The sequence below is a fragment of the Gallus gallus genome, chromosome 9, assembly GCF_016699485.2.
Source record: "Gallus gallus isolate bGalGal1 chromosome 9, bGalGal1.mat.broiler.GRCg7b, whole genome shotgun sequence".
In the NCBI taxonomy this organism is placed as follows: domain Eukaryota; kingdom Metazoa; phylum Chordata; class Aves; order Galliformes; family Phasianidae; genus Gallus; species Gallus gallus.
Genome location: NC_052540.1, coordinates 15,408,327 through 15,434,985, shown reverse-complemented (window position 1 = coordinate 15,434,985; position 26,659 = coordinate 15,408,327). Strand labels below are relative to the sequence as shown.

The following is a 26,659-nucleotide window of genomic DNA, read 5'->3' as shown; positions in this document are numbered from 1 at the left end:
CTTCTCCCACTCCAGGGGCTTTGATTGCAAGTCTTGTTGCCTTTAAAAATTCAAATATGACTGCTGGGGTGGTTGGTTTGTTTTTTGGCTTTGCTTTAAAGGACAACCTAGCCTCTGAGAATAGATACTGAAGTGCACATTGCCAGAAATATTAGAATAAGTAATGAGATCCTTACATATACTTAAAAAAAAATGTACGACAGTATATTATTAAAGACATTACTGCATCCTGGCAGAAAATAACTGTGTTTAATAAGGAGGCAATGAACATACATCCAAGGTGAATAGTCCTGTGTAATAGCACTGGTGACGTACAAGTGGTGATGACGTTGTTCTGCAGAGCACAAGAAACAATAGGTATGAAATGGGAGATTAGGAATCAAATGAAGTAACCTTTTAGGGAGTTTTTGATGCTACAGAAATAGCACATATCACCTACCACTTTCTAAAGTAGTCAAAGATTACTGAAGTACTTTCCCTAGAATAGAAGTGGCAGAAACAGTTGTTGGTGGGGGTCAGTTAAATTCTGCCATGTAAAATAAGTATGTGCTTAATGCTTATCTTAACTATTCACTGAAACCTTGAATTTCCTGCAGAACACCACTGTGACTTTGGGAAATGACACTGTCATAAGTAACAGCATGAAAGATAACCCCCACATGCATTACTACGCTGGCATCTATGCACTGTCTATGGCAGTAATGTTGATTCTGAAAGCTGTTCGTGGTGTTGTTTTTGTGAAGGTAAGTGTCAGTGCTGCCTGGTGCTTTTCTCATGCGTCCCTACCCCTCCCCCCTGCTTTGGCACGTTGCTGTCTCTGTGGGGTTTTTTGGTGACTTCCTCAGAGGCACTTTTGAGCCAGAGAAAGTCAAATCATGGATCGTAAGATTTCCATCATGTCATCTCTTGGAGTCGTATCGTGCTTTCCCTTAAACTTTTGCCTGAACTAATGTCTTCCTTCTGCTGATTGTAAGTGAAAGCGCAAGAAAAAAAGCCCTATACTTAAAATTGAAGAGGGAAAATGGGCAGAACTTTTTTTTTTCATGCCTATAGAGAGGGATCAGTGGCAGTAACAGAAAGACGGATGTCTTTTCATCACGCTCTAACGTTTGCTGCATTGCCAGGGAACTCTCAGAGCGTCCTCGAGGCTCCATGATGAGCTCTTCAGGCGGATTCTGCGTAGCCCCATGAAGTTCTTCGACACTACACCTACTGGACGGATTCTCAACAGGTTTTCCAAAGACATGGATGAAGGTATGTCGGTGGTGATTCCACCCCCATCTCTCTTGTCACGTGTGTACTTGCAATAGACTCGGCAGGAACTGGGACATACTGGGGTTCTGCTTATAGGAGGCAGCTGATATCTCAGGTCTGGCTGTTCACTTACAAAGAAGGAAATGCATAGCTGCTTCTGCACCTCCAGTCTGCATGTGGACTCTTAGCAGTTAATGCAGGGGAACCTGGAGTATCAGGGTGAAGTTCGTGTGCAGAAAAGGTGGTAATTAGGTCAGAGCTGCATCAGTGCTATTTCTGTTAATGGAAATAATTGGAAAAACGACTAGCATTTAAGAAGATAAAAGTGCCCCAATGATTATGTACATTTTGCATTTGAAAAAGCCATGAGAAATCACTGTTCCTGTCAGTGATGGTGTACAGCTGGACTGAATTGCTTTATCCGGGTTGTTTCAGCCTTCTGTACTCAAAATCTTGATCTTTTCCCTTCATCTTTTCCAGTGGATGTCCGTTTGCCATTTCAAGCAGAAATGTTCATCCAGAACGTTATCCTTGTGTTCTTCTGTGTGGGGGTGATTTCTGGGGTATTCCCTTGGTTCCTGGTGGCAGTGGGTCCCCTCATTGTCCTGTTCATGGTTCTGCATGCTGTGTCTAGGTAAGTGCTTCAGCTGCTTTGACTAAAAGAAAAGATACTTTGACCCGTTAGTAGGAAACAGTGTTCTTTAAATATATATGCATCAGTACAGTGGTTGTACATGGCACTTAAAAGTGCTTCTTTCTTTCCAGAGTCTTTATTCGAGAGCTCAAGCGTCTGGATAACATCACACAGTCTCCATTCCTGTCTCACATTACATCTAGCATACAGGGTCTCTCCACGATCCATGCATACCACAAAGGACAGGAATTCCTGCACAGGTCAGTCTGAATACTTAGCTGAGAGTGATGGAGGAAAAAGTAGAGTGTGACAGCTTAACATTCAGAAAGACTTTAGTGGTTTCTGTAGCTGGTGACATACATTGGGTCTAACAGTGAAAGATACTTTTTGGGGGGAAAAAAATGAGGAAGGGCAAGGAGGAGGATGGAAAGGAAAAGCAGTTTGGTAGCCAACTGGGAAGAGCAGTGCTGGAGTCCCAGATGAGTGCCCCCTTCTGGGCTTATCTGCAGCAGGTGGCAATGATAATGGTGAGGGCAATTTTTTGGCCTGTTAACTAATCCCATGTGTGCATACTGATGAGCTGTGCACCTGTGTACTTAGACAGCATTTATCAAGTATTTAAGTGACTATTATCCACTTTGTCATGGATTGTTTGGTTTTCTGTGGTGTAAACTACCAAAGAACTATTAGTGAGGGAAAGTGAGACCTCTCTCCTGTGAGTGGTATTTGCTGCCCATGAGAACCTGCTATAATGACAGCAGATTTTGCAGGTGCAAGGTCATGAGACCAGCAGCATGGGAGCAAGAGAAAATTGTCACAGAGGTTTTGGGAAGACATTGGCTTAGACAGCAGCTTAGATGAAATAGAGCAGGAAGGCACTCTGCTGTGCGACCGTGATTGGTGTGAAACAGAATGGCGAGGTCAGATAGCAGAATGCTAGGTTTTCTGCAGCACTGCAGGCTCAGGAAGGTATACTAACGTTTTATTTATGCATTTCAGGTATCAGGAGCTCCTTGATGACAATCAGGCACCATTTTACCTGTTCAGCTGTGCAATGCGCTGGCTAGCTGTACGGCTGGACATTATCAGCATTGCTCTTATCACAACCACCGGCCTTATGATTGTTCTGATGCATGGCCAGATTCCTCCAGCCTATGCTGGGCTGGCTATCTCATATGCTGTGCAAGTAAGTGTGTCTGCATAACTTACTCTCTTATTGAATGTACCTAACAGTAATAAGTGAGAGTAACAGACCAGTAAATACCTCCTAAAAAGATGCCCCTTGCGTAATGGTGGGGGGTTGAAGTCGGTTCAGAGTGAGCATCATGGCTCACAATGGTTATGGGTTCTGTTGTTTGCCCTTTTCTGCCTCCTGGTGGTAATAACATAAAATTACAGAGTTCAAGTGGCTAACGCTTTACGCTGTTGCTTGTAGGAAACCCTTCTGAGCTGCTGGCTTTCCAAGCGATTCATAAATTAAGGTTATCTTGAAGTTAAATATAAGGGGTCCAAGACAAGAGTACTTGTATCAAGTATCCTTTAGGTTAGTCATTCAAGTCAATTAAAAAATATATTAATCACAGCTCTCTGAATTTGTCTCTGTTTCCTCCCATCACCCAGTTAACAGGGTTATTCCAGTTTACAGTCAGACTCGCTTCAGAAACAGAAGCTCGCTTCACGTCAGTGGAGAGGATCGATCACTATATCAAGGTAGGGCAGTAACACGTTCAGCTGAATGTCTTGTTTATCACTAGGGTAAGAGAAGAGGAAGCCAGCTATGGTCCACCTTAGTATAGAATGCGTGCCACACAACTGTGTGCCAAATACTGCCTGATACCTCTCACTGGACTAAGGTGATTTATCAGTGCTAGGCCTTCAGTGGTAAAGCCTGTAGTTGTAGGCTACAGTTATAAATTTTATAAGTTACCAGCTATCATTTTAGGTCCCAAATAAGTTATGCTTTTTGAAATTATTTTTGTCTTACTCATCTCTCCAGACAGGCATTTTATTATGAAACTCTGAAACTACGATGAAGCTAAAGTGGAAGGGTGGGTGTCTTACCAAGTTTGAGGTTTGGCTTCTTTCAGTGTGAGCACTGAGGGTGCTGTTTTGAGCACCAACCTCAAAGAATGGCAGTACTGTTGTAGCAGACCGCTGCTTTTCTCAAACTCTTCAGGGTGCAATTAATCTGCCTCTGACTTAAGTTACTTCCGATGTCCACAACTGACACAGTCCCTGTGGGATCTCTCTATAGGCAGTGTAGAAAAAGGGTATCTCCGGAGGCCAATTATGAACCATTCTAAATGTTTTTATTCAAATGAGGAAAAATCATGCTGTAGAAATACTGACTTCTTTGTAGTCACTACAAAGGATTGATGGGACATGATTCAGTGGAGGTGTTTACATTCAGGTGCTTAAAGCTGTGATATTTATCTCGTGGCAGGATTTCTGCCATTCTCTGAGGCTGGTTGTGCCAACTATGAGAAAGTGACCTTCATTTTAAACACGCTAAATAGCCATTTGATTTTTAGAGGTTCTGCTTTTCTGTTTAATGTGCAAACTGCTTAAATGAGGGACCTACTGGGGGAGTACAACAGTGAAAGTGAGCTGAAAGGGGCTTGACTGGCTCAATGACTTAACAGAACAGGGAAGAATGAGGAATAGGAAGATAGTATTTGTACAGTATTTCATGTAGGTGTTTTCCTCTGTGTCAGAATCAACAGTGGGGACCCTGGCACAGCATAGCCAAAGAAACACAGAAATATAGCAGACATCACATCTAATCTTTGGAAGACCGGAAAACTCAGTAGGATTGTGGACATAAAAAATATATTAAAAAAAATAGGCCTAAAATACATTTTTAATTCTATTGATGAAAAACATTGTTGGGTAGAAGGTCTGCTATCATTATTGAAGCAGCAGCAGGCAATACTAGTGTGGCAGTAAGAGACTGAGAAACTGCTTCTGAAACACTGGTCCTGCATCCAGCCACAGTGTTCATCTTAAAACTGCTGCAAACTGAGGTGGGCTGAGTCTGCAGAGAACTGAAAGCTGCAGCTTTCCTCTTTGGCGCTTTGTTTACTGGAAACTGAACTTTTCTTTTTAAAGACTCTTTCCCTGGAAGCTCCTGCTCGAATTAAGAATAAAACTCCCCCTCTGGACTGGCCGCAGGAAGGTGAAGTTGTTTTTGAAAATGCAGAGATGCGGTACCGAGAAAATCTCCCTCTGGTACTTAAAAAAGTGTCCTTCACCATCAAACCAAAGGAAAAGATTGGCATTGTGGGAAGGACAGGCTCAGGTAAGGAAAAACACCAAGCAGAGTTAAAATACTGCAGTTACAGGACAGTCATATTGCTTCTGTTTTCTGTGTTCGAATAAATTAATTGCCTAAGAGTGGTGCAGGAACTGTCCGTGGTGGGCTCTGTTCACATGCATACATAAGTGGGATCCCTGTAAACAACAAAACTGAGCTTCCTTTTAAAATAGAGGCATGTCCTGCTATGCCTGAGCCCCAGTATGCTTCTAATGTTGAACACCCCAAGCCACTTACCAGCGCAGAATGCTGCCTATAAGTGCTCGTTGTAATTTATTTAACTGGCATGAAAGTTTTTTGTACTGATGCTGCAGCCAGATTTGGCTCTGAGCTATCTCAGGAGTTCATCATGTGAAGAGTTTGATTGCAAGGTGGTTTACACCAACTCCAAAGTGGGTTTTTTAAATATGCAGTTATTACTGCTTACAAGTTTAAATGCTGAACCTCAGCACTTACCACCATTGTTTGCCAGGATTTCAGTGTATTTTAAAACACTACTCCTACTAAAGGCCAGGTTTCCAAATGCTGTCTTGTCTCAAATGTCTGCTATGATTCTGATACTCTGGTATTTTTTTGTCTCATTTTTAGGGAAGTCTTCCCTTGGAATGGCACTCTTTCGTTTAGTTGAGCTATCTGGAGGCTGCATTAAAATTGATGGAGTGAAAATAAACGACATTGGTTTGGCAGATCTTCGCAGCAAACTCTCAATAATCCCTCAGGAACCTGTGCTGTTCAGTGGCACCGTAAGGTTAGTGTACCATAACAGGTCAGGAAGGAAGAAGGTGGCTGCCAGCTCATACTGAACTAAAATGAGATGTTAGTTTGTGAATAGAACAAAGGCATTCTGGCTTCTGTTCTGTTTTTACAACAGAACAAAAAAGTAAATGGTTTTATGTGACTCCATGTAGAATCATCTCAATCATCATCCTCTGTGGAACTCTTGCTTTTCCTTTAGATTTGCTTGACATTTTTGCATCTTTGTCTTCTGTTTTTACTCTGTAGTTTCTTGGCTACTAATATAGTGGGAACATCTGATTTCCTTGGCAAGGAAATTCTCTCAGTGGAATGTTAGATGGGAATTGTCCATCTGGACAAATTAGTGCGCTGCTGTTTTGCCACTCATTGCTGAAAAACAAATTGTGATTACACTTTCTGCTTCCCCCTCCAGATCAAACTTGGATCCTTTCAATCAATACAGTGAGGAGCAAATCTGGGTTGCCTTGGAAAGGACTCACATGAAGGAGTGTGTAAGTATTATGATGTCTATGAGATATCTGTTTGTGTTTTGGCTTTCCAAGCTACACGTTCTACTAGTGACTAATTCACTGACCCTCCAGTAAAGGTATTTCTCTGCAATTTTATTCCCTTCTTTGCTGTGCTTTATTTCTAAAGATGAGATGGAATGTTTGGAGAATGCCACCTTTCAAAGGTGCACTCTTTGTATGTAGCACAGCAAAGCATTGCTTCATCACAGACACTCTTCAGGATCTACAGAATTTCAAAAGTGATGCTTTTCTGTGTGCCATAGGCAGATGTGCATTCTGCATTTACATTTTAAGTGTAAATGTCACACATGCATATTCATACAGAAGTTAAAATCTGTCCTTTGTAAGGCTTTCTGCAGCAAGTCTCACTGCTGGACACTCATGCCATGGAGACACAAAAGGCCTGTTCAGCTCTGAGGCTTTTTTCTCTCCCACACAGGTTGCCCAGCTGCCTATGAAACTCGACTCAGAAGTAATGGAAAATGGGGAAAACTTTTCAGTTGGAGAGAGGCAGTTGCTGTGCATAGCTCGAGCTCTGCTGCGTCGCTGCAAGGTGAGCTTTTTGATGGGAGAAGTAGCTGACAATATCAAACTGGTGTAGGAACGGCACCAACAGATATTCGTGGTGTAGGGTGAGGTGGTGCTTTTCAAAACTACCTTTGTGACCACAGCTCTGTAAAGATTACTGTGACCAGGAGTTACCACAAATGGCAGTTCAGCCCATTCCGTGTATTTCGATACTCAGGAAGGGATAGAGTTACTGTGAGGTAACAGCCAGGATTATGCACTACTTTCAGATTTTGATACTGGATGAAGCAACAGCTGCTATGGACACAGAGACTGACTTGCTGATTCAGGAGACCATCAGAGAGGCATTTGCAGACTGCACTATGTTAACAATTGCTCATCGCCTGCATACTGTACTGGGCTCCGATCGGATCATGGTGCTAACACAAGGACAGGTAAGCAGAAGGACTTCTGTGGCTTCAGTTCCTGTTGCAGTCTGGTGGTGCCACGTGTATAGGCTAACCCGAAGGAACAGCTGGCATTGCTGTAGCAAATCCTGTGTGTTCCTTCACATCCCTAGTTGTAATTCTCCAACAGCATCAGAAATTGCCTCAACATGACAAGATCAAAGATGGAAAAAATTCTTTCATGTTCCAAGAAAATACCACAGAGTAATAGACTCCTTAAAGAGTTTTTAATTGTCCTTTGTATGTTTAATTTTAGCATGGATAATAATGTAAGCATCTCTGCTGGGGCTCAGCAGCAATTTGCAAAGCGTTCTGATACCAAACTGACATGTGATAGATAACCACTTTTCAGGCTTCCACCTGGAAGCTATAAACACTTAAAAGTCAGATGTAGGAACATTTGGAAACACTCCTGAAGGTAGAGAAAGCAAAAACCCACAGCATCTGCCTCAGTTTGTTTGCCAGAGCCACCAGAGGTTGCTGCCTGCTGGGTTCTCCCAGCATCTGTGTAATGTTGTTCAAAGCATCCCTGTGTATAGCATGTGTGCATAAAGGCAGATGCTTTCGCTGTCTGTTGTCTCATTTAAGGACTGCCAAATTTTGGCTTCTGTACTGCCACGTGACAAGTCCAAGGGGGTGTGAATGGGAATCCTTCTTCTGCTGGCTTCTCCTAACGTGCTTTACCTGCCTTGTTTGTTTTTAGGTAGTGGAATTCGACACGCCGTCTGCCCTTCTGGCCAATGAGAACTCGCGCTTCTATGCTATGTTTGCTGCTGCAGAGAACAAGGTCGCTGTCAAGGGCTAAAATTCAGGGCAAAGTCACTTTAATTTTGGAGAGCTGCACTCCCTGCCTGTGGCAGGCCAGCTCTCCCTCCTCCTCCAAGCAGATTATTGCCTTTTCATCCTTTATTTTTTAGCACAGTACGTCAAGCCAGAGAGTTTTTAAAACCATGTCAGAAGAATTCTTCTTGTTTTTATTATTGTATTTATTCCATAATCATATTACTAATTTTTTTTTGTTATTAAATGCACTCTACGAATGGCTCAGGGAGCCATAGTTATAAATGTATCAGAGGCCTATAATGAAGCTTTATACATGTAGCTATATCTATACATAATTCTGTATATAGCCTATATTTACAGTGGAAATGTAAGCTGTTTATTTTATATTAAAATAAGCACTGTATTAATAACAGTGCATATTCTTTTCTATCATTTTTGTACAGTTTATGGTACCGGAGATCTGGCTTTGTTATCGGGCTGTATCAGACACCATTTTGTCTCTTACAGTTGTCTTTTCCTAGTGCCAGATTTTCTGCGTGTCTGAGTGGAAGTGAAGCTTTGCAATAGTGTCCTTTATTGTCACATCATTGTTGTCTAGCACAGGGGAGAAGAGCACTGTGGTGTAACTCTATTGCATTGTAATTTATCAAAGCTATTTGGAGCATCGCTAATGTTCACCACGGCAGCGGCTGCTGCTTGCCATAATGCTTTCCCAAAGCAGGGTTTTTAGTGATCTCCTGAGTGGAGAACCACTTCTGGGTCACGTTAAAGCCTCCTATTTTCTCAGTGTCCTGGTGCAGTATTTCTGACTGTATCAGCAGGGTTTATGCTCTTTCTGCTTCGCTGATCTAACACAACCAGAATGTAACTGTTTATGGAATGACGTGTAACAAATTAATCGTAAGGTTCAAACCATTACCCTGTATGCTGGCAGGAAAGCCTTTTTCAAGTTGCTCCAGCTGACTGACTCCTTTATCTTGAAGCTGCTAACACTCCTCAGAGGTTTAGGTTGGCTTTCACTGGCACAAGTAACACTAACTCTTTGTCCCGCTCACGTATACTAAGGTTAAACAACACCAATATTTCCTGTTTCTTTATTGCACACTTGTTAAGGAAACAGTCCCCCACTCCACGTCTCCTGGAACTTTAAACGGGTTCCTGCAGATCAGGATGTAACACTGGTGTAGGATGTTGTTTTCTTACTGTGAAGAGACCTACCTCAGGTTACTAGGTCCTGTGTAGTGCGTTGCCATGATCGCTGTACGCCATCCCTGTCCTATGGGACCTGCGGCCCAGGTGGGCATGGTCGCTCCTCTAATAGCCGTGACTTATTGAATGGTCAGCGTTGCATGTCTTTGTCAACTTGGGCATTTTGTAGCCTTAGCATGTTTGCAGAATGTCTCGCCGAGGCAAAAATCTGAAAAGTAAATAAAACTATTTTGGGTTTTGTAAATTTTATTGGCTGAAGCGGTTTGTTTTGAGCGCGTGAATCACTCCTCACCTCTCTGAGCGCTGTGTCCGTTGTTGCAGGCTGCCTTTCTTCTCATCTCTGCACCGCGGCCTCATTTTGTTTCCTGCAGAGTGGGGTTTTTTGTTGAAGAAAGTGCAGTGGGTAACTCGTGCCCTCCAGCGTGGAGCAGGCTTGCAACGTATGTCTGTGTTGAGCAGGACAGACAGTAGCAGTTCATAATGCCAATTCTCACACCAAACAGCAATGGGGACGCCAGATGCAATACAGAAAACCTTTCTTAGCCTGAGATATTTTCGTATTCTTTACCTACGTGTTACTGCTTATAGTGTGACACGACCGCCGAGTCACAGCAACGAGCGTTTCTACCTACCACTGTGGCAGGTAAAATCATACCATCCACAGAGCTCAGACTCTGACCTGAAGACAGCAGCACATAAAGCATCGTTGGTTGAAGTCTGAATACTTTTTAAGGGAGAAAGAGAACACAAAGTGGCCTAATGCTGCCGCTGACCTTGTCCTCCTTCTTCTTCCAGGCTGGGAGTTCCTTCAGCTTTCCCGAAGCCAGCCCTGGCTCTTGCCTTGCCCAGCAGTGACCCAGAAAGCTAACTTGCAGAAAGTTCACCCTCCAAAATCAGGAATGCTGTACAAAGGAGACAGGAAGGCACACCTGGAAGGGAGGCGAAGTGAGACTGCTCAATACAGTACTGCTCACCTTTCAATAGGCGCTAACATGAGCATAGCTATGAGAGGGAGCTGCGCTCGGGATTCACTGCACCAAGCTGCTGCTTGCCACTTGTGCTCTCCTGAGTTGGTCAATGTGCTCCAAGAGCAACAGACGTACAACTTGAGAGGAACGTGCCTAAGACAGCTTTCAGGTTTGCTGTGTGGGCCTTGGGAATTGCATCCATTCTGTGCAGCGAGTACAGCAGATCCTGATTCATGGTCCTAAAGTTAGAAACTCTTAGAACACGTTCCTGCTTGTCTGCTCTTGTCTGCTTAGTGCAGCGTTACCACTCAAACAAAATGGAGGTAGGAGGCTTCTAAAGCCACCCCGTGGCATTGCTCTGCGGTGTGATGAGCACAGTGACATCTGAGGTCAGGCCCTGAGGCTGTGCCACTCTGAGTGCCCACGGGGACTTTGCTGTTACCTCTGGTGAAGGCTGATATGTGGATGGCTGCGGAGCGCTGGGGCTGTGCTCTGCTGCTCAGCCCTCGAGGAAACCCAGAGGGAGAGCGGGCAGCCTTAGGACATCGCTAGGAACGAGAACTGAGAAAGGACGCTTACTGCTAGAGGTGAAGGGGATGACTGAGAGACGGGGAAAGGTATTGGGAGGAAAGGATGAGAGCAGGAAATGTGGTTTACGCGAAGAGTGTGTAGAGAAAAAGGAGGGGAGGACAGAAAGTTCCTCTGAGTTAGAAGGGAATGGAACGAGGACAGAACTGCTTCCTGACGCTGTGTCCAAAGGACACGATGAGAAGACGCCGGCGATGGGAAACGATGCGACGCCGCTGTCACCGGTGCGAGGCCTGGGCGCCCTTGGGAACGTACGCCGTGGGTTCGCCAAACCCGCAACCGCCTAATAAACGTTCGCGTGTCACTTCAGAGGCGCCTCGGCGATTCGGCGGCTGCCACGGCGGCTGCGCCGGGACACGGCCGCGCGCCGCCCGACTCTGCGCGCACCGGAGGGAACGGCGGCGCGCGGGCGCGGTGCGCGCGCAGGCGGTGGGCGGGGCGGAGCCGGGCGGGGCAGCCCAGCCCAGCCCACGCACCCCTCTCCTCCCCCCCCCTCCGCCTGTTCCGGGCCGGGCCCCGCGCTCCCTTCGGCCCCTTCCCCTCCCCGCCCCGGCCGCTCCGGTCGCCGGGGCCTCCCTCCTCCCCGCCCGCCCATGGATTTCACATAGCGGCCGCCTCCTCTCCTCCTCCTCCGCCGCTCCATGGCGGCTCCGGCCCCGCGGCCGCCCGGCCTGTGCTGCTGCCGCAAGGGCTCCGCGGGCGGCCCGGAGGCTCCGCCGGCCCCTCCGCCTCCTCCTCCCGATCCACCGCCGCCTCCGGACGTGGCGTCGGCCTCCAGCTCGCAGCTCTTCGCCCTCCGCCACCTGCACCTGGGGCTGGAATTGCGGCCCGAAGCGCGGGCGCTGGCGGGCTGCCTGGTGCTGGAACTGTGCGCGCTGCGCCCGCAGCCCTGCGCTTTGGTGCTGGACGTGCACCCGGCTCTGCGCGTCCTCTCGGCCGCCTACCGCCGCGCCCCGCCGGGGGAAGCCCCCTGCTCCTTCGCCTTCTCCCCCGCCGAAGCCGCCGCCGCCGCCTCCTCCTCCTCCGCCGCCGCCCCGGCCCCGCCGCCCCCACCTCCCCCGCCGCCGCCCTGCGCTCCTCCGCCGCCTCCGTGCTCCGCCGCCGCCGCGCCCTCCACCGCCACCTTCCTCTCGGCTCCCTGCATCGCCGCGCCGCCCGCGGAGCCGCCCGCCGGGCCCCCGCCGCTGGCAGAGCCGCCGCTGCCGCTGTTCGCCCGGCCGCCCGCCGCCGCCTGCCCGCTGGGCTTCCGCGTGGACCCCTTCACCGACTACGGCTCGGCCCTGACGCTGTCGCTGCCCGCCGCCCTGCAGCCGCACCAGCCCTTCCAGGTCATCGTCCGCTACACCACGGCCGACGGCCCCGCCGTGAGTACGGGCATCCCCCGCGGGGCGGCGGGGAGGGCGTGCTCCGGTCGGGGCAAAAGGAGCGGTTCGGGAGAGCCCTGCAGCCTGCGGGCGACGTGCTCGTGTTGCACCAGGGCAGGTTCAGGTTGGATGCTAGCAACAGTCTCTTCTCCGAAAGGGCGGTGTTGCATTGGCACGGGCTGCCCAGGGAGCCCCACCGTCCCTGGAGGTGTAACAGAGCGGTGGAGATGTGGCACTGAGGGCCGTGGTCAGCGGGGATGGGTCGATGGGCTTTGAAACCTTGAAGGTTCCGTGAAGAAACTGGTGTGCGTTGTCTGCTCGGCACTTTATTTATGGCAGGAAGGCTTTGAAGCTCATTGGCTGTTGCCGTGCCCTGTAATCGCTCTCAGTCTGGCTGAGCCGTAGCTCCCTCAGTACGCGATAACGCACTTTGCTCCTCTTGAACGAGTGGCTTTATTTTGGGCTCCTGCTGGGATTCCCCAGTGCTGATGCCAAGGGGCGACCTGCCCTGCTGTGCACACAGGGAGTCCTGCTGCTGCCTCACCATCCACGCGTGTGTGAGGATGCTGGGAGCTGAGCCCTTCTAACATTCCTCCAGCTCACCTCAGTCCCCTTGGATCCAATGCGAGCTGATCTTCGTTCTTTTTTGCATCTTTATTGTAGCTCTAATGGCACGTCGTGCTCGGCCGAAACGGAGCTGCGAGGTCTGCTGGTGGAATTGTTGCTGGTTATGGAGCAGGGCCGTGCGCTGCCCTTTCCGAGTGGTGCTGGGACGCAGGAGCAGGCACGCTCCGACATAGTGCTGTGTCTCACGGCCTGCCCAGGACTGCAGGCTTTGGCCGGCAAAATACTTGTCCCCGAGCAGCACCTGCTCCAGCCCTTCATGCTGCTCGGGGCTCGCTGGGCTATCTTTTGAGCTCCAGAGTCATGCGCTGCTATTGTCATAATGTCTGTCAGCGCCTTTCCAGCCTCACGCTGCGTGTTAATAGCGATGAGTAACCCCATATGTGGAATGGTGACCTCATGCACACGCGTGACCAACGCGTTTCTGTGCGGTCCCTTTTCTCTCTATGGGCGAAGCAGCTTCAGCATCACGCCTCTCTTATAAAAGCTCTGTTTTCCGTGGCCCTTCTCTGCAGCGAGGAGCCGATGGTTTTGGTTGTCTGATGGGTCCTGGGAGACAGCGGGGAGCTTAAGCCTGCCTTCTGCAGAGGGTTCGGGCTGCCTGTGTGCCGGGAACCATGCATTTGTGCATCGTATCCTCTGTTCAGGAGTGAGGCTTTGCTGAGCGCCATGCATCCCATGGTGCAGGAGTGTAGGGAAAGCAGCAGCTCCTCCTCACGCTGACCCCTCGGCCCTGCAGAGACTCTTCCACAGTGTTTTTGCTCTCCTGTCCCAGAGGGAAAAATACACGCCTGTTTCTGCCCCGCTGTGCCACACCTCCGATTTGGCAGCGCTCAACTCAACACAGCGCTGTTTTCTTTCCATGACAACCTTCAGTGCAAACCCAGCTCTGTGCTGGTGTAAAAGTGAGAGCGCTTCCTTGTCACTATGATTTAGCAAAAAGGGCAACGCTGGGAACTTCCCTGGCAATCCATTTGAGTTTTTCTGGTTCTTCGTGGCTTGCTGTCGGGGTCCTTGCCCCATCACATCCCCCACATCCCGGCTGCATGGTGCACTGTGTAGGCAGTCACTGCTGGCCACTGGGACCGCGGCCGCGGCACTGCTGCTCTCCTCCATCAATAATGCAGGTGGAAACATGGAAAGACTTTAAAATTGGAAGAGGTTCAGCTGTTTCCTTTTGTCTCTTGCCAGATTGCGACGCTGTCACGCGTGTTTCCTCAGCGGAGCGCGGTTAGGATTCGGTGATGCACCCGTGTGCTGCTCTGCCCCATAGCGGCCCAGCTCCCTGCCCCCACAGGCTGCTGATGGCACTCCTTTCTGGGCTGCAGCCTCTGCTCCTCATCCCCAGCCCCGTCCAGCAGCATGGCCGCTCTATTTATATTGCAGATCTATTTATATTGTTTGAGGATAACTTTAATCATTGTTCCAAGTGCATCTGGAAAGAGAGGCGGAGGATTGCTGCATAGCTGCAGACGTTGGGAAACAGGGGAAAAAAATACTTCATTCTCTGCAGACTTTTTTCCTTTTGCCCTGCGGGGCCGCTGCTTCATTTAACCTCAACCAAATGTCACAGAAAGGGAAGCACGTTGAAGAGAAAGTGTCGTAAATTCTTGGAGCTTCTTGTAAACAGGCATTAATTTCTCAGCTCCCCTTTGCTTCCTGCTTACGTTTTCTTCCTGTACTGGTTGGGGCACTTCCCTTTATCTTTCTGCTCTGCGGACGTCGCTGTTAACTTTTCTTCCATCCTATTCTGGGGTTGTGGTTTAGTTCTGGCAGTGTATTATCTCTGTGCGCTTTGTTGGCCTTACTATCACTCAGAAAATGAAGGGAACGGGGCCTTCTGAAGGTGAGCCTCTGCTCCAAGGCTGACGTGACAGCTTGTTGGTCCCACCTGTGCTACCAGCACAGAGCGCTGCCGGGAGGAGTGCTTTTCAATGCTGACATTGGGGCACATCCTGAAGAAGTCGCTTTCCGAGTCTCCTTCCTGGGTCATTAGAATGCTGTTACCTGGGTTAGAGCACAGCGCTTGTGTATTTATGTGGATGTGTGTTCTAGTGAGAAGCTTTGTCTTCAAACCGAGTTTTAATGAGGCATTTGTCCCTGATTCCCTCCAGAAACAGCTGTGTTTCCTTTCTGTCCCTTTCACCCAACCCCAGGGGTTCTGCTGAAGTGGGTGATTTGGGAGAGGAACACATTGGCATCAGAGGAGAAGGGTCTGAAGGCAAGGGAAGAAGGTAAAGAGTAACCTTATAGGGCAAAGGGAGAAAGGGGAAGTTTTGCCTTCCAGAACATGGAGAGGTTAGTAGGAAGCAGAACTGGAATATGTCATTAAAATGAGAGCAGAGATGTGGTACCCCGGCTTCTCTCTGTAAGCTCTTCATGTCTTTCTCTTGAAAACAAGAGCTGGAGGAGTGTCGGTACTAACTGCTATTCCCCCAGTTCAGATTTATTGGCTGCTTTGATCTGAGAATGCAGCGGACTCAAAGCTTTATTCCTTGTGCCCCACTGCTCCCAGCACTTCAGGCGGTTCTGACTTTACTGCAAATTTCACAATGTTTGATATTTTCTGCAAAAGTTCGGCTCCGGAGCTCTAGGGTTACAAGAAAATACTTATTTGAAATTGTTTCTGTGCTTCAAAGTTAGAGGCAGGGAGCGTGTGAAAGCATAAACATTGCACTCAGAACGGGAAAACCCAACAGGCGAATAACTGCCCTTCTTCATATGATTCTTGGTGACTTCTGATGATCTGCTGAGGGTCTGACTCATGGCTTATTTACTGTTCGATACTGGAAGTTGACACACTCAATGCTGTGGAGTTCTTGTGACCACTTAAAACCTCCTTATCCGCTCCATATGAAGCAGCCTCCGGTGCCACTGCCCAGAGATATTCCTGACACACACTGACTCATTTTGCGTAGTGTCACAATCGCTGGTGCTGCAGCTGGGAGGGCAGTGTCAGGGTCAGAGATAACACTGTGTACACTGTTCAGCCTCTGTTTTGTGTTGGTTTTTACTCGCACTACGTGACCCCTGCTATTCCTCTTCATGTTGGATCCTCTTGATTTTGAGGTTTTGCTCTCTGACAGTTCATACTCGATCCTTTTCCCTCACTTCTTCTCTCAATGCTTCAACAGATTTGGTGGCTGGACCCAGAACTGACGTATGGCAACGCCAAGCCCTTTGTCTTCACGCAGGGCCACTCGGTGTGTAACCGCTCCTTCTTCCCCTGCTTTGACACACCAGCAGTGAAATGCACCTATTCGGCCACCGTCAAGGTCAGTGACAAATTAGTGTAGTTATGGAGAGCTTATCTGCCCTTAATTGTCAAAGTGTAGTTACAATGTATGTGTGTATGTATATTTAACATAAAATGTTCCTTATGATACTTAACGGTATAAAAAAAACCACATGCATTACCATACATCAGAAACAGAGAGATCTGTGCTGTGGTCCTTCAGCCTTGATCATCCCATCAGCTGTTGTTATGATATTGGTCTTCCAGGCTCCAGCAGGCATGCAGGTGTTGATGAGCGCCACTCAAAGCACCTTCTTAAAAGACGAAGGTGTGTATCAGTTCTACATGGAATATCCAGTTCCTGCCTACCTCGTGGCCCTGGTGGCAGGAGACCTTGTACATGCAGACATAGGTCCAAGGTAAGGTTTGCAGCTTGGCCTAAAGAAGGCTGAGGCCTGATGCCAGACCTTTTAGCACTATGACCATTTGTGGCTGTGTGCTGAGGAAGCAGGCTGTTATTTCTGAGAGATAACTCCGTTTGTTGAAGTATCACCTGATGTTTTCTGCTTTCTGACAGGAGCAGAGTGTGGGCAGAGCCTTGCCTGCTGCCAACCGCCATCAGCAAGCTTTCTGGCATGGTCGAGCGCTGGTTGACTGCTGCAGAGAGCCTGTATGGCCCATATATTTGGGGAAGGTGAGTTTCATAAGTCTCCTAGGTGTGATGGGAACAAAATAATGAAAACGAGGACCATGGGAGCATGGTGGTATTTTGCTGGTATGATGAGCAGCGCTGGGGGTTCTGAACAGTTGGCCTTCCCTGAGAATCAAAGGTGCTGTCTTGTTGTTTTATATTTATTGCATTATGCCTGAAAATGCTGAAATGATTCGTTACGGACTTAAATGTTAGCACCAACGCTAATAGTTCCTGAAGTCAAGTTTGACTGTGTCTTAAAAGAGAATGCTTTTGAGAGTATTTTCATTCTTCGAATTGGAGCAAATGTTTGCAAAGGCTTCCACTGGAAGAAGTGTGGTTGTTACCCTCTTAATGTTGTTTGAAATGGTCTGAGAGCACGGCCTGGTGTGGAATGCCAGTGCTGATTATTGGAGAAATCCAGAATACCAGAGAAATGGTACTGTTATGTTCCAGTGTCGTTTTGCTGGCACTGCGTGCATCAGTTCATTCCCTCCATGCTTCAGCCTACGTTTCCTGGGGGCCTCTGGGGAGTCATAAAGATCTGCATGTGTATGTGGGCAGCGTATGTAAAGTTTGTGGTTCTGGTGGTCAGATACACAACTTGTGGTGGGTTTGCATGTGTGAAAGGAGCGTGATGCTTCTGGGACGGGCAGGGCGTGCTACAGCTGATGGCTTCCAGCCTTATGTCCAAGCGTGAGCAGCTCTTTGCTGAGGGAACAAACTGTGGTTCCCAGATCAGAAGAATGAGGTACCAGTGGTCTAGAAAGTCGTTCCTGAAGTTTCAAGAACTCTTAGAAGAGCTTTCTGTAAGGGGGGGGAAACATACATGTATGTTTTTGTGCAAGTCTTTTGAAATAGCTGTAATTCACCACTGTACTCTTTCTCTCCCTTTAATTTTAGATATGACATTGTTTTTCTTCCTCCATCCTTCCCTATTGTTGCCATGGAAAACCCATGCCTGACTTTCATCATTTCTTCCATTCTGGAGAGCGATGAGTTTTTAATCATTGATGTCATTCATGAAGTTGCCCACAGCTGGTTTGGAAACGCGGTCACCAACGCTACGTGGGAGGAGATGTGGCTGAGTGAGGGGCTGGCCACGTATGCGCAGCGCCGGATCACCACTGAGACCTATGGTAAGACAGGTTTTTCCTTGTGATGTGTCTAACCAACAGTTGAGAGCTCCTTCCTTCAGGGCTCAAAACTGTGTTGGCAGCTGTTTGTGTTGTTGTTGTTGTCGCTGTTTTTCTGGAACATGAGCGGTCCCAAACTCTGCTTTGAACATCGTGGATGCTTACAGTCTGTCTGCACCTGGTCAGCTGGTAGTTAGCTACTGTGGGAAGGAATGATGGTAATAGCCATTATCAAATGAATGCAGACAACTATGTAGCTGTCTGCTAAGCTACCAGAGGCTTCTTGTAGGATTGTAGAGCTCTACTTTAGTTGCTTGCATCAGTGAAATTAATAGGTCAACTGTATGGGGTACCACCTATAGCAACTATAAGTAGTAAATCATTCCTATTGCTTTTCAGTTTTTTAATTGAAATGAATAATAGAAATGTATGTTTCTCTAGTTTGTCCCATTGTGTTCTTAAAAGCTTGCACTATGTGTATTTTTACGTGTCCTGTGTAAAGGATTTTGTTCTATTTCATCTTCCTGGAAATGTTGGCAGCAAGTGTGCTTAGGAGAGTGTGTTTTTAGTCATGTATATTGTTTTTGGAGATAATGATAATGAAACTTAGAGAAAGAAGTGCTCCTAGCATCTATGGAGCTGTTACTCTGTATTATATGTAAGCTGTTTTATGTTGAGTAATTCTCAGCGGTTAGGACTCTCTAATACCTCAGGTTGTATTCTATACAGCAACAATATGAATTGTTCAGAAGATTCTGTACTGTTTTCTGTCCCATCGTAGGCCGTGTCTCTGACATAAGGCAGGGTCCTCATTTGTGTTCTCTTGGAATTCAGGGCTGGCTGTTTCAAGAAGCACTTCAGGAAACCAAGCAATGCTTTTCTCACTGCCACTCTGTAATAAGCTCTTTTTGCATTCTGTTTTGTTTCACGGACAAACTTCTGATCTAAATCTTGCCATTCCTGACATCATTTTTGGCATATCTTCTGCAGTTAATAAAAAGGCATTTTTGTAATGACATTGTTTACAGAAATTGGAGCCCAGTGACCACTGCACCTCTTGGATCTTGCTTAATCCTCCTCCCTGCTTACAGCTTGAAGTAATTCCCCTAAGCACTAATTATTCTGCAGGGTTCTTGTTTTCTTCTTGTTTCATCCACCCATTTTTGTGCCAGTACACATTCTTCTATCTTCCAGATGTGTTCTGGTCCTTAATTCTCATTCATCCCTATACACAGTGAGACTCTGTGCTTGTATCTATTTAACAAGCGCTATTCTTGAAGACTTGCTGAAGAAAACAAAAACATTAATGGTCCTAGATAATTACCTGCTGCATCTGGAAATCTCTTTTCCACCGTGTTGCACATCTGCAAAGGCACAGGAAAGATGACTTGACTTGCCAGTGTAGTGCAGCTAGTTTGGCATGAAGCATAGAAAGTTCTACACTGCAGTTAGAAGAGCAGCATACCCAGCTGCAGCTGTAGAGAGGTCCTACTGAGTGGAAGGTGATACCTGTATGATGCACTGTTATGAACTGCAAGGAGTTACAAGGAACTTGTACTCAAATTCTGATGATAGTACGTTACAGAGATTCTCTCTTGCTGTTGCTGTCTCATATCTTTGGTCACCTTTATTTTGTACTTGTGTTAGTTCTGTAGCCACTGTCCCACGGCTAACATGTTGTTTCTTGGGCAGGAGCTGCTTTCACGTGCTTAGAGACCGCGTTCCGCCTTGATGCTCTCCATAGACAGATGAAGCTCCTTGGAGAAGACAACCCAGTCAGCAAGCTTCAGGTTAAACTGGAGCCAGGTATTTCTTTTGGCTGAAGCCGCTGTACAAAATGTCTGCACATCACTGTTGGAATGCAGACTGAAATGACATAATTTAAAATGCCCTTTATAAAAGAAAGAAAAAGAAAATACTTGTGTGTAAACTAGTCTGCTAGTAAGCAAGGAAGCTTGCACTGAATTTTTCTTCAAAACGGTCTAACTCATCTTTATAAATACATATACAAATGTGTACTTGGTCTCCCCTTGAGTGAGCTGTGTGCTCATGAAGGCTGCTTGATTATCCCTTGAGCGAGATATGGAGTGCAGGATTGATAGTTCTCTAGTTTTGTCATTCACACTGGAGGTGTGAAGCAGTCTTCAGTCTAGATAAGATATGAACCTCAAATGCATGTGGCGATATTGAAGCTGAATGGAAGACTGTTGGAGGTCTCAGAAAAGGAGCATAGTATTGCTTGTTTTATATTGTTATATTTGAAAACGTGCAGTGTGAGTTTGACACTTAGATTGCTTCTGTTATTTTATTGCAGTAAATTACATGCACTGACACAGGCTTGTTCTGTTTTTAAGTCACTGCATCTTGACTCTGAGATCTCTAGGGCGTCTTTGCATTTAGACTGGTTGGAAGTCAGTGTTCTTGTTGCACAGTGTCTTCTAACATTATCTTTTTCCTTCCAGGTGTAAATCCTAGTAATTTAATGAACCTCTTCACCTATGAGAAAGGCTACTGCTTTGTTTACTACCTGTCCCAGCTGTGTGGTGACCCAGGACGCTTTGACTCCTTCCTCAGAGTTAGTGTGCATACATATATGTTCTTCTGGAGATTGAGAGTTGTCCCTTTCCTTATTTGAGAAGGAGAAGGGGAATATTTTTCTTGATTTATTGTTTTTTATATATAAATATATATATATTTTTAAACTGTCCTTCACCTTTCTGAGTACTTGTCCTTACTTTTCCATCTTTATTTTTTTAACTGTATGTGTGGTTCTTCATCAAAAAGAAGCCACCTTCCTCTTAACTGTCATTTATCCCTGTCACTGTTTCAGGCCTACATTGAGAAGTACAAATTTACCAGTGTTGTGGCTCAAGATCTTCTGGATTCCTTCCTGAATTTTTTTCCAGATTTGAAAGAGCAATGTGTTGAGAGCAAAGCAGGTAGGATGCAGTTTACTTAGCTGTCAAAACTAAGAAGTCTGGATGATAAATTTTGTACTTGGCTTAGGAGATGCATAAGCAAATCCTGAGGTCGAGGGAAACAAAACACTTTGGCAACAGACATACATCTATGGTACGAATGGTTGTCTTGTCTTACTGTTACCCCCTGTGTTGTGGGAAATGAGAACATTGTAAGTTGCTGACCATTATGGCACTGATCATCTGAGTGGCCCTTGGTTAGCTTTCTCATTAGCTCATCTTTCACACTGCAGAGTGATCAGTGTGTTTGGAAACCAAATCCTGCTAAAACTTGGTTTGGATGTAGTTACCAATTCGCTAAACAAATGGAAAACAGTTCTTGCTGGTGAGGATGGGTTTAGGCAGTCCTCTCACCTTCTTTTTTCTTACTGGGGAGAATATGCTTCACGTTTTCCAATTTTCCTCAAAATTCAGCAATGTGCCAAATCTGATATTAGAACATGGTTTGATCATAGCTACTTTTTAGCCGGTCTGCCTGATGAGCAGGAGTGTTCTTCTTTTATTTACTCATTGTAATGCTGAGCTCTAGAAGAATCACGGTTAAATTTGGCAGGGATGTTGCTGTCCCTGTTCCAGATGGAGCCAGGCTTGATGAGACTAAGACTGTTGTATCACTGTAACTATGGGTTGGTCTGATTTGCTACTGTTAGAACCTCTCTTAACTGTGCTAGAAGCAGTCCTGAACCTTGAGACAGCCAAGCCATCTGCAGAGACTCCTGCTCGACATTTTTGGTGCTCCTCATTCCAGGACTGGAGTTTGAACGTTGGCTCAATGCTACAGGACCTCCATTAGCTGAGCCAGATTTATCTCAGGGATCCAGCCTGACCAGACCGGTGGAGACGCTCTTCAAACTCTGGACCACTGAGCCTCTGGATTTTGATGCTGCTGCCAGCAGCGCTGACCTCACTAAATGGAGAACGTTCCAAACTGTGCTCTTCCTGGACAGATTGCTGGATGGGTCACCGCTGCGCCATGGTGAGTACTCTGTAAGGACAGTAGAAAAGTATTCCTGGAATGACAGATTGAATTCTAAATAGCCCTACTCTGCCTCGGTGCCATCGTTCATTTTCTGATGACCTCTAAACTTGACAAAACGGGTCACAGTTGTTGTTTTTTTCTTCCTCTGTGTATGTGCTCTTTTCAGAGGTGATAAAAAAGCTTTCGGAATGTTACTCCTCTCAGCTGGACTCCATGAACGCAGAAATCCGCATCCGCTGGTTGCAGATTGTAGTCCGCAATGACTATTACCCAGACCTTTACAAAGTCCGGCGCTTCTTGGAAAACCAGGTACTAACTGCTGGATTAAAATCACTGCACCTCTCAGTGCATGAGACATGTGCATGAGACATGCGACGTGAAAGACCTTGGAACTTCTGCTTCCTGGCCAAGTGTAGACCAGGTGTGTAGCGAAGGGGCCGAGCACGGCTCACCTGCTAGCGGTGGGGAGGAACGGGCAGATGGAATTTGAAATGCCTACAGATAGTCTGTGCTTTTCCAGCCTAACTCAATGTCTTTGTCCCAGCTCTGCCCAGTGCATTTTTGCATTGCTGTATAGCAGCCCCAGTGTTTCCAGAGAAGAGTTTTTTATGATACTAAATCACGAGATTGTTTGAATGTGTACCCTTCAGACAAAGCTAGGGCTCATGAGATTCCTTTCAGTGTTTTTTATTATGCAGGAGCAAAAGGTTAATGCATGTGTTCTCTGCGGCCTCCTCTCCTTGGCCTTGTACATAGCTCTGTTATTTGTGGGGAAGTAGCTCAGTCATAGAGAGGAAGTGGGTTTTGATTATCATTCACATGCAACTTTGTGTTAACCTTATCTAGAGATTTTTCATCTTTTGAAGAAATGTATTGCTCGTCTTCAGCCTGGATTCATTCAGGTCTCTTCGAATATACTTGTAGGAGAGCTGAACCTCTTGGCTTTTACTGGAGTGATATTATCCAGTTTTCCTTTTTTGCAGATGTCTCGGATGTACACAATTCCACTTTATGAGGACCTTTGCACTGGCACGCTCAAGTCTTTTGCCTTAGAAATTTTTTACCAGACCCAAAACCAGCTGCACCCCAACTTGCGGAAAACCATCCAACAGATTTTATCACAGGGCTTAAATCCGCTTCCTGCCATAGACACTACAGCAGGCACTGCAGACACGCCAGCAATGGTGCTCGAGGACAAAGTCTCAGAGGCCACAAACGGTGCCATTTCACTCAGGGATGTTAATGTGTCTGCTTAGATCACCAGCTCGCACCAGCCACAGAGCTTGAACGTGGGGACAGAATCGGAGATGCCAAGTGTCACCTCCTTTCCCTCAGCCCTGCAGCTGCAGTGTGTTGTTGTAACTGGATTTCTCTTCCAAAACACGTAGGAAATGTGCCTTCAAGTATCCAGTGTGTGACGCTGCCAGGCTTCAGACATCTCCTTCAGCTGTGGGATGGATATTTGGATTCGGTTTGTGCCACGCATGGACTCCTGAGCAGTCGCCTCTGCAGGGAATATGGATAGTTCTCTTTCCTGAGGTTCTTCTGGTTGGTTTCTCCGAGGTTGCTTAATTGTTTTTTTTCCATCTGAGGCCACTGAGGCATGTCCTACTTGCTGTGTGTACATTGCTGGGGAGTGTATGTGTGTCAGTCTGCCATTATCCTGATATTTGGGCTGAAATTTTGCAGAGACTCGGGAATTCTCAGTGGCAGTAGATAGGTTTCCATTGTCATGCTCTTACTGTGACAGAGGTATCATCATGTGGGAAGCAGGGGACTAATGCTCAGATAACTAAATGAAATAGCTCCTGTTTTCCTCATCCCCCTACTCCAGGTGGCTAAAGAATAATAATGCTTTATATATATATATATGCTTTATATATATGAAGAAGAGCAGGGAAACCTTATGATGGATTTGAAATCCTTCTGTGGCTAACCCCCCACTTTTCCCTTTGCACTCAATGGGACAAGCAATAAAGAAAATGTTTAGGCTCGAATTCTCACAAAGTTAAATTAGGTGCCCACATGCCATCTGTTCTGGTACAAACTGGATGCCTAAACCTTTTTAACTGTTTTGACAAGTCTAACTGCAAGCTTTGGTAGTGTCTTAGCATGTGCGTTCATTGGATACAATGTGTTTTCTCTGTTCTGTCCTTTTCGGAAGAATTAACAGGACCTTTAATTGTTTTAGAAGATCCCTAGCATATGGTGGGCCTGTAGGTCAGCCCCGGAGATACCCAGTCTCAAATTCTACTGCCTTGAGTAATATTTGCCTCTAACAGTTGCCCCATCATACGGTAATCCGAGGGAAGCACTCTTGATATGAAGCCCCACTTGACTTGAGTCTGTTTTCTGACTCACGGTGGTAGCAAGATGCCATTGTGTTTACACAGCATGCTGTTTCTCTTGATGGCTGACGGGGCACGCAGGATGGAGAGGCGTTCCTGTCTGTACCGTTTGGTCTCCGAAGCGCTGAGGGCAGAGCATGGCTGGGTACTACTATTACACAGTGCAGGTGATGATTCTTAGACTCTGTGCCACGTTCTTTCAGATGCGGCCAACTGTGTGCCTCCTGGTGAGCTCCCGGTGAACTTCTCTGAGCTGACGTATCAGCAGGGTAGAGGATGAGCGTGAATACAAAATGAAACACTTTGCAGATGCTCAGCTAAAGGAGATGTGACAGAGAATTATAAATGTTATATAAATTCTAGCACTGCGATGGGGATCTGCATAGCACAGGGAGAGGGGAAATTTGGGAGATTTCTATTCACCAAAAGAATCTGTTTACACCCATGTGTGGATGGGGACTTAGGTGCTGTTACTGGATCTGCGTTTTCTGGCTTTAAATTAATTTGGACTTCACCATAGCCTTAGCCTGGGCTGAACTGGGACGAAGCAATAATGAACTCAGGCCTCCTTAGTGCTTCATTAGTTTTCAGAGCGAGCCATCAGCATTGCTGGGCTTCTGAACTCCAAGCTCTACTCTACGCTTGGTAAATGGGTGTTACCTTTTTCGTTCTGTCTTGTTTTCCCAGAAGGGACAGAGAATGACGTTTTCTGTACAGATCTCTTTCCCTTTTTTGTTCGTTGCTCTCTTGAAAGAGATTTGTGCGAGCTGACTTTCCAGTTCCTGAGTTGCACTGCTGGTGCTGTGTTTCCTGGACCCCCTGTGGGTGGTGGCAGCGTGGCCCAGGCAGTGACCACGAGCATCCTTTGGAATTCCAGGCCTCCGTTTTAGCACGTTTTATTTTGTGGGAGAATGTATGTGACCCTGGTGGGAATTTTTAATTTACATGGATGCCTTATGATGATTGTCAAATTAAACTACGCTTTGTGACAAGTTTAGCCTTTTTTGGGCTGTTTTTCAGTGTCCCTGTTATAGACACACGGAAGAACTGACTTGGTATGTTGTCTTTGTTCTGTCCTGTTCTGGAGTACAGTGTTTAGGGGGTTGGGAAGCTATTTAAAAGCTGCACAGCACAAAGGTGAAATGTGGAGAGGTGGCAAAAAAAAAGGGAATATAACCTATTGTTACTACAGCTGACGTCACATCAGCTGTGTGTTTGTGTATGCATGCATCAGAGCAGGGAAATGCCGTCTGGACCTAACTGACTGTTTTGTGATTGAACAATATGAAGATTTCAGTTAGTGTTTCTGTTCCCATTCCTGTGAGAACCCATCAGAGGGCTATTTTCATACAACTTGTTCTCTGAAACACAGAGAAGTGCAGGGTTTGTTGAGTATTAAATATTCTGTTTGTCTTACTTCAGGTACTTCTGCTCTTCCCGTGAGCTGGGAGTGTATTTTTATTTGGAAGAGAAAAAAATTGGAGGCAAGTTTTTGGAGATAAGCCTTCCTTTTGTTGACATAAAATAAATTAATGCTTCAGACAACTTTTTATCTTGATTTGTGGTAGACTTGACGTTGAATGGCAAATTAGGCTGAGATTAAATAGAAACTATTATTGCCTTATCTATGCTGGGCTCATTTCTTATCTGTTACAGTAAAATTAGTACAGCAAAACAGTTTTATTTAAGCAGATGCCAAGAGAGGGTTATTTTCCTTATTTTTAAAAATGAAAGCTATTACTTTATTTCCTTGCAGCTTTAAGCAGAGTGAAGTGGAGTCTGGCAGTATTAGGTGTGGAAAAACTCTGAATAGCCAAACACTTTAATAAAGTGGGTTATTGCTAACTTTTTTTTTAGCATTTCATTGGCACATGGGTTAATGTAAGTATAATTCCTGTTAGCAACACATAGTACTCCGTTAAGCTTATATCTATCATTTTGTTGCCATAGATTATTACAGCATCCCAGCTGCGCACTCCACTAACCAAGAACAACATCCCAAATGTTCTCACTTAACCAAAGTTTTCTCATGGTCTCACACAAAGTGACCTTGGCCATGGCCCTTTCTGGATAGCACAGGACCTTCTGTTTGCCTATACTAAGCTCATTTACTGCACAATTCCCTTTCAGTCAAGTGCACGTGTTCGGTCTGTTCTCCCTGCTTGGATTTGTCCAGAAAGAATGTAATATATTCAATAGTTATCACATGACATTTGCTTTCACACATTTTGTTACAGATTGATAACAGCTTAAAGTCATTATGACCAAAACATCAGACTTTGTGTATTAAAACCACAGTATGAGATTTATCAAACC

At 46.2% G+C, this 26,659-nt stretch overlaps 2 protein-coding genes and 1 long non-coding RNA gene across 12 annotated transcripts in view; 2 read left to right on the top strand and 1 right to left on the bottom strand.

Moving 5' to 3' along the window:
• The window catches only part of ABCC5 (ATP binding cassette subfamily C member 5), a 39,920-nt gene extending 28,623 nt beyond the window's left edge, over positions 1 to 11,297 (top strand). For 6 of the 7 annotated variants that reach the window (XM_422754.8, XM_004943392.5, XM_046898838.1 and 3 more), the window contains 12 exons: positions 597 to 743; positions 1,125 to 1,254; positions 1,735 to 1,888; positions 2,020 to 2,148; positions 2,888 to 3,074; positions 3,509 to 3,598; positions 4,997 to 5,186; positions 5,790 to 5,949; positions 6,370 to 6,448; positions 6,906 to 7,019; positions 7,264 to 7,428; positions 8,144 to 9,676. In XM_422754.8, coding sequence (XP_422754.2) covers positions 597 to 743; positions 1,125 to 1,254; positions 1,735 to 1,888; positions 2,020 to 2,148; positions 2,888 to 3,074; positions 3,509 to 3,598; positions 4,997 to 5,186; positions 5,790 to 5,949; positions 6,370 to 6,448; positions 6,906 to 7,019; positions 7,264 to 7,428; positions 8,144 to 8,245 — 1,647 coding nt within the window. In that variant the 3' untranslated portion in view covers positions 8,246 to 9,676. Of the gene's footprint in view, positions 1 to 596; positions 744 to 1,124; positions 1,255 to 1,734; positions 1,889 to 2,019; positions 2,149 to 2,887; positions 3,075 to 3,508; positions 3,599 to 4,996; positions 5,187 to 5,789; positions 5,950 to 6,369; positions 6,449 to 6,905; positions 7,020 to 7,263; positions 7,429 to 8,143; positions 9,677 to 10,227 lie in introns of those variants that run through there. The other variant, XM_040705685.2, reaches the window with a different exon arrangement.
• On the bottom strand, positions 9,306 to 11,434 carry LOC107054095. The gene is made up of 2 exons (XR_001468048.4): positions 9,725 to 11,434; positions 9,306 to 9,640 (listed from the first exon to the last, which is right to left on the bottom strand). It is a non-coding gene; the product is annotated as an uncharacterized LOC107054095 (long non-coding RNA).
• Positions 11,435 to 11,614: 180 nt separating this feature from the next.
• RNPEPL1 (arginyl aminopeptidase like 1) lies at positions 11,615 to 25,335 on the top strand. 4 transcript variants are annotated; one of them, XR_005862142.2, is made up of 11 exons: positions 11,615 to 12,352; positions 16,111 to 16,251; positions 16,479 to 16,630; positions 16,789 to 16,905; positions 17,806 to 18,041; positions 19,731 to 19,844; positions 20,501 to 20,613; positions 20,869 to 20,977; positions 21,765 to 21,992; positions 22,162 to 22,416; positions 23,384 to 25,335. XR_005862142.2 is itself a non-coding variant. In XM_025153503.3 (11 exons), exons 1-11 carry the CDS (start codon positions 11,630 to 11,632, stop codon positions 23,411 to 23,413), a joined length of 2,106 nt encoding a protein of 701 aa, XP_025009271.2. In that variant the 5' UTR covers positions 11,615 to 11,629; the 3' UTR covers positions 23,414 to 25,335. The 4 variants fall into 4 exon arrangements, 2 of the variants coding, with proteins under 2 accessions (XP_025009271.2, XP_422753.6); XR_005862141.2 differs by lacking the exon at positions 23,384 to 25,335 and adding an exon at positions 22,979 to 23,170; XM_025153503.3 differs by having other exon boundaries at positions 22,162 to 22,304.
• The last annotated feature ends 1,324 nt before the right edge of the window (positions 25,336 to 26,659 follow it).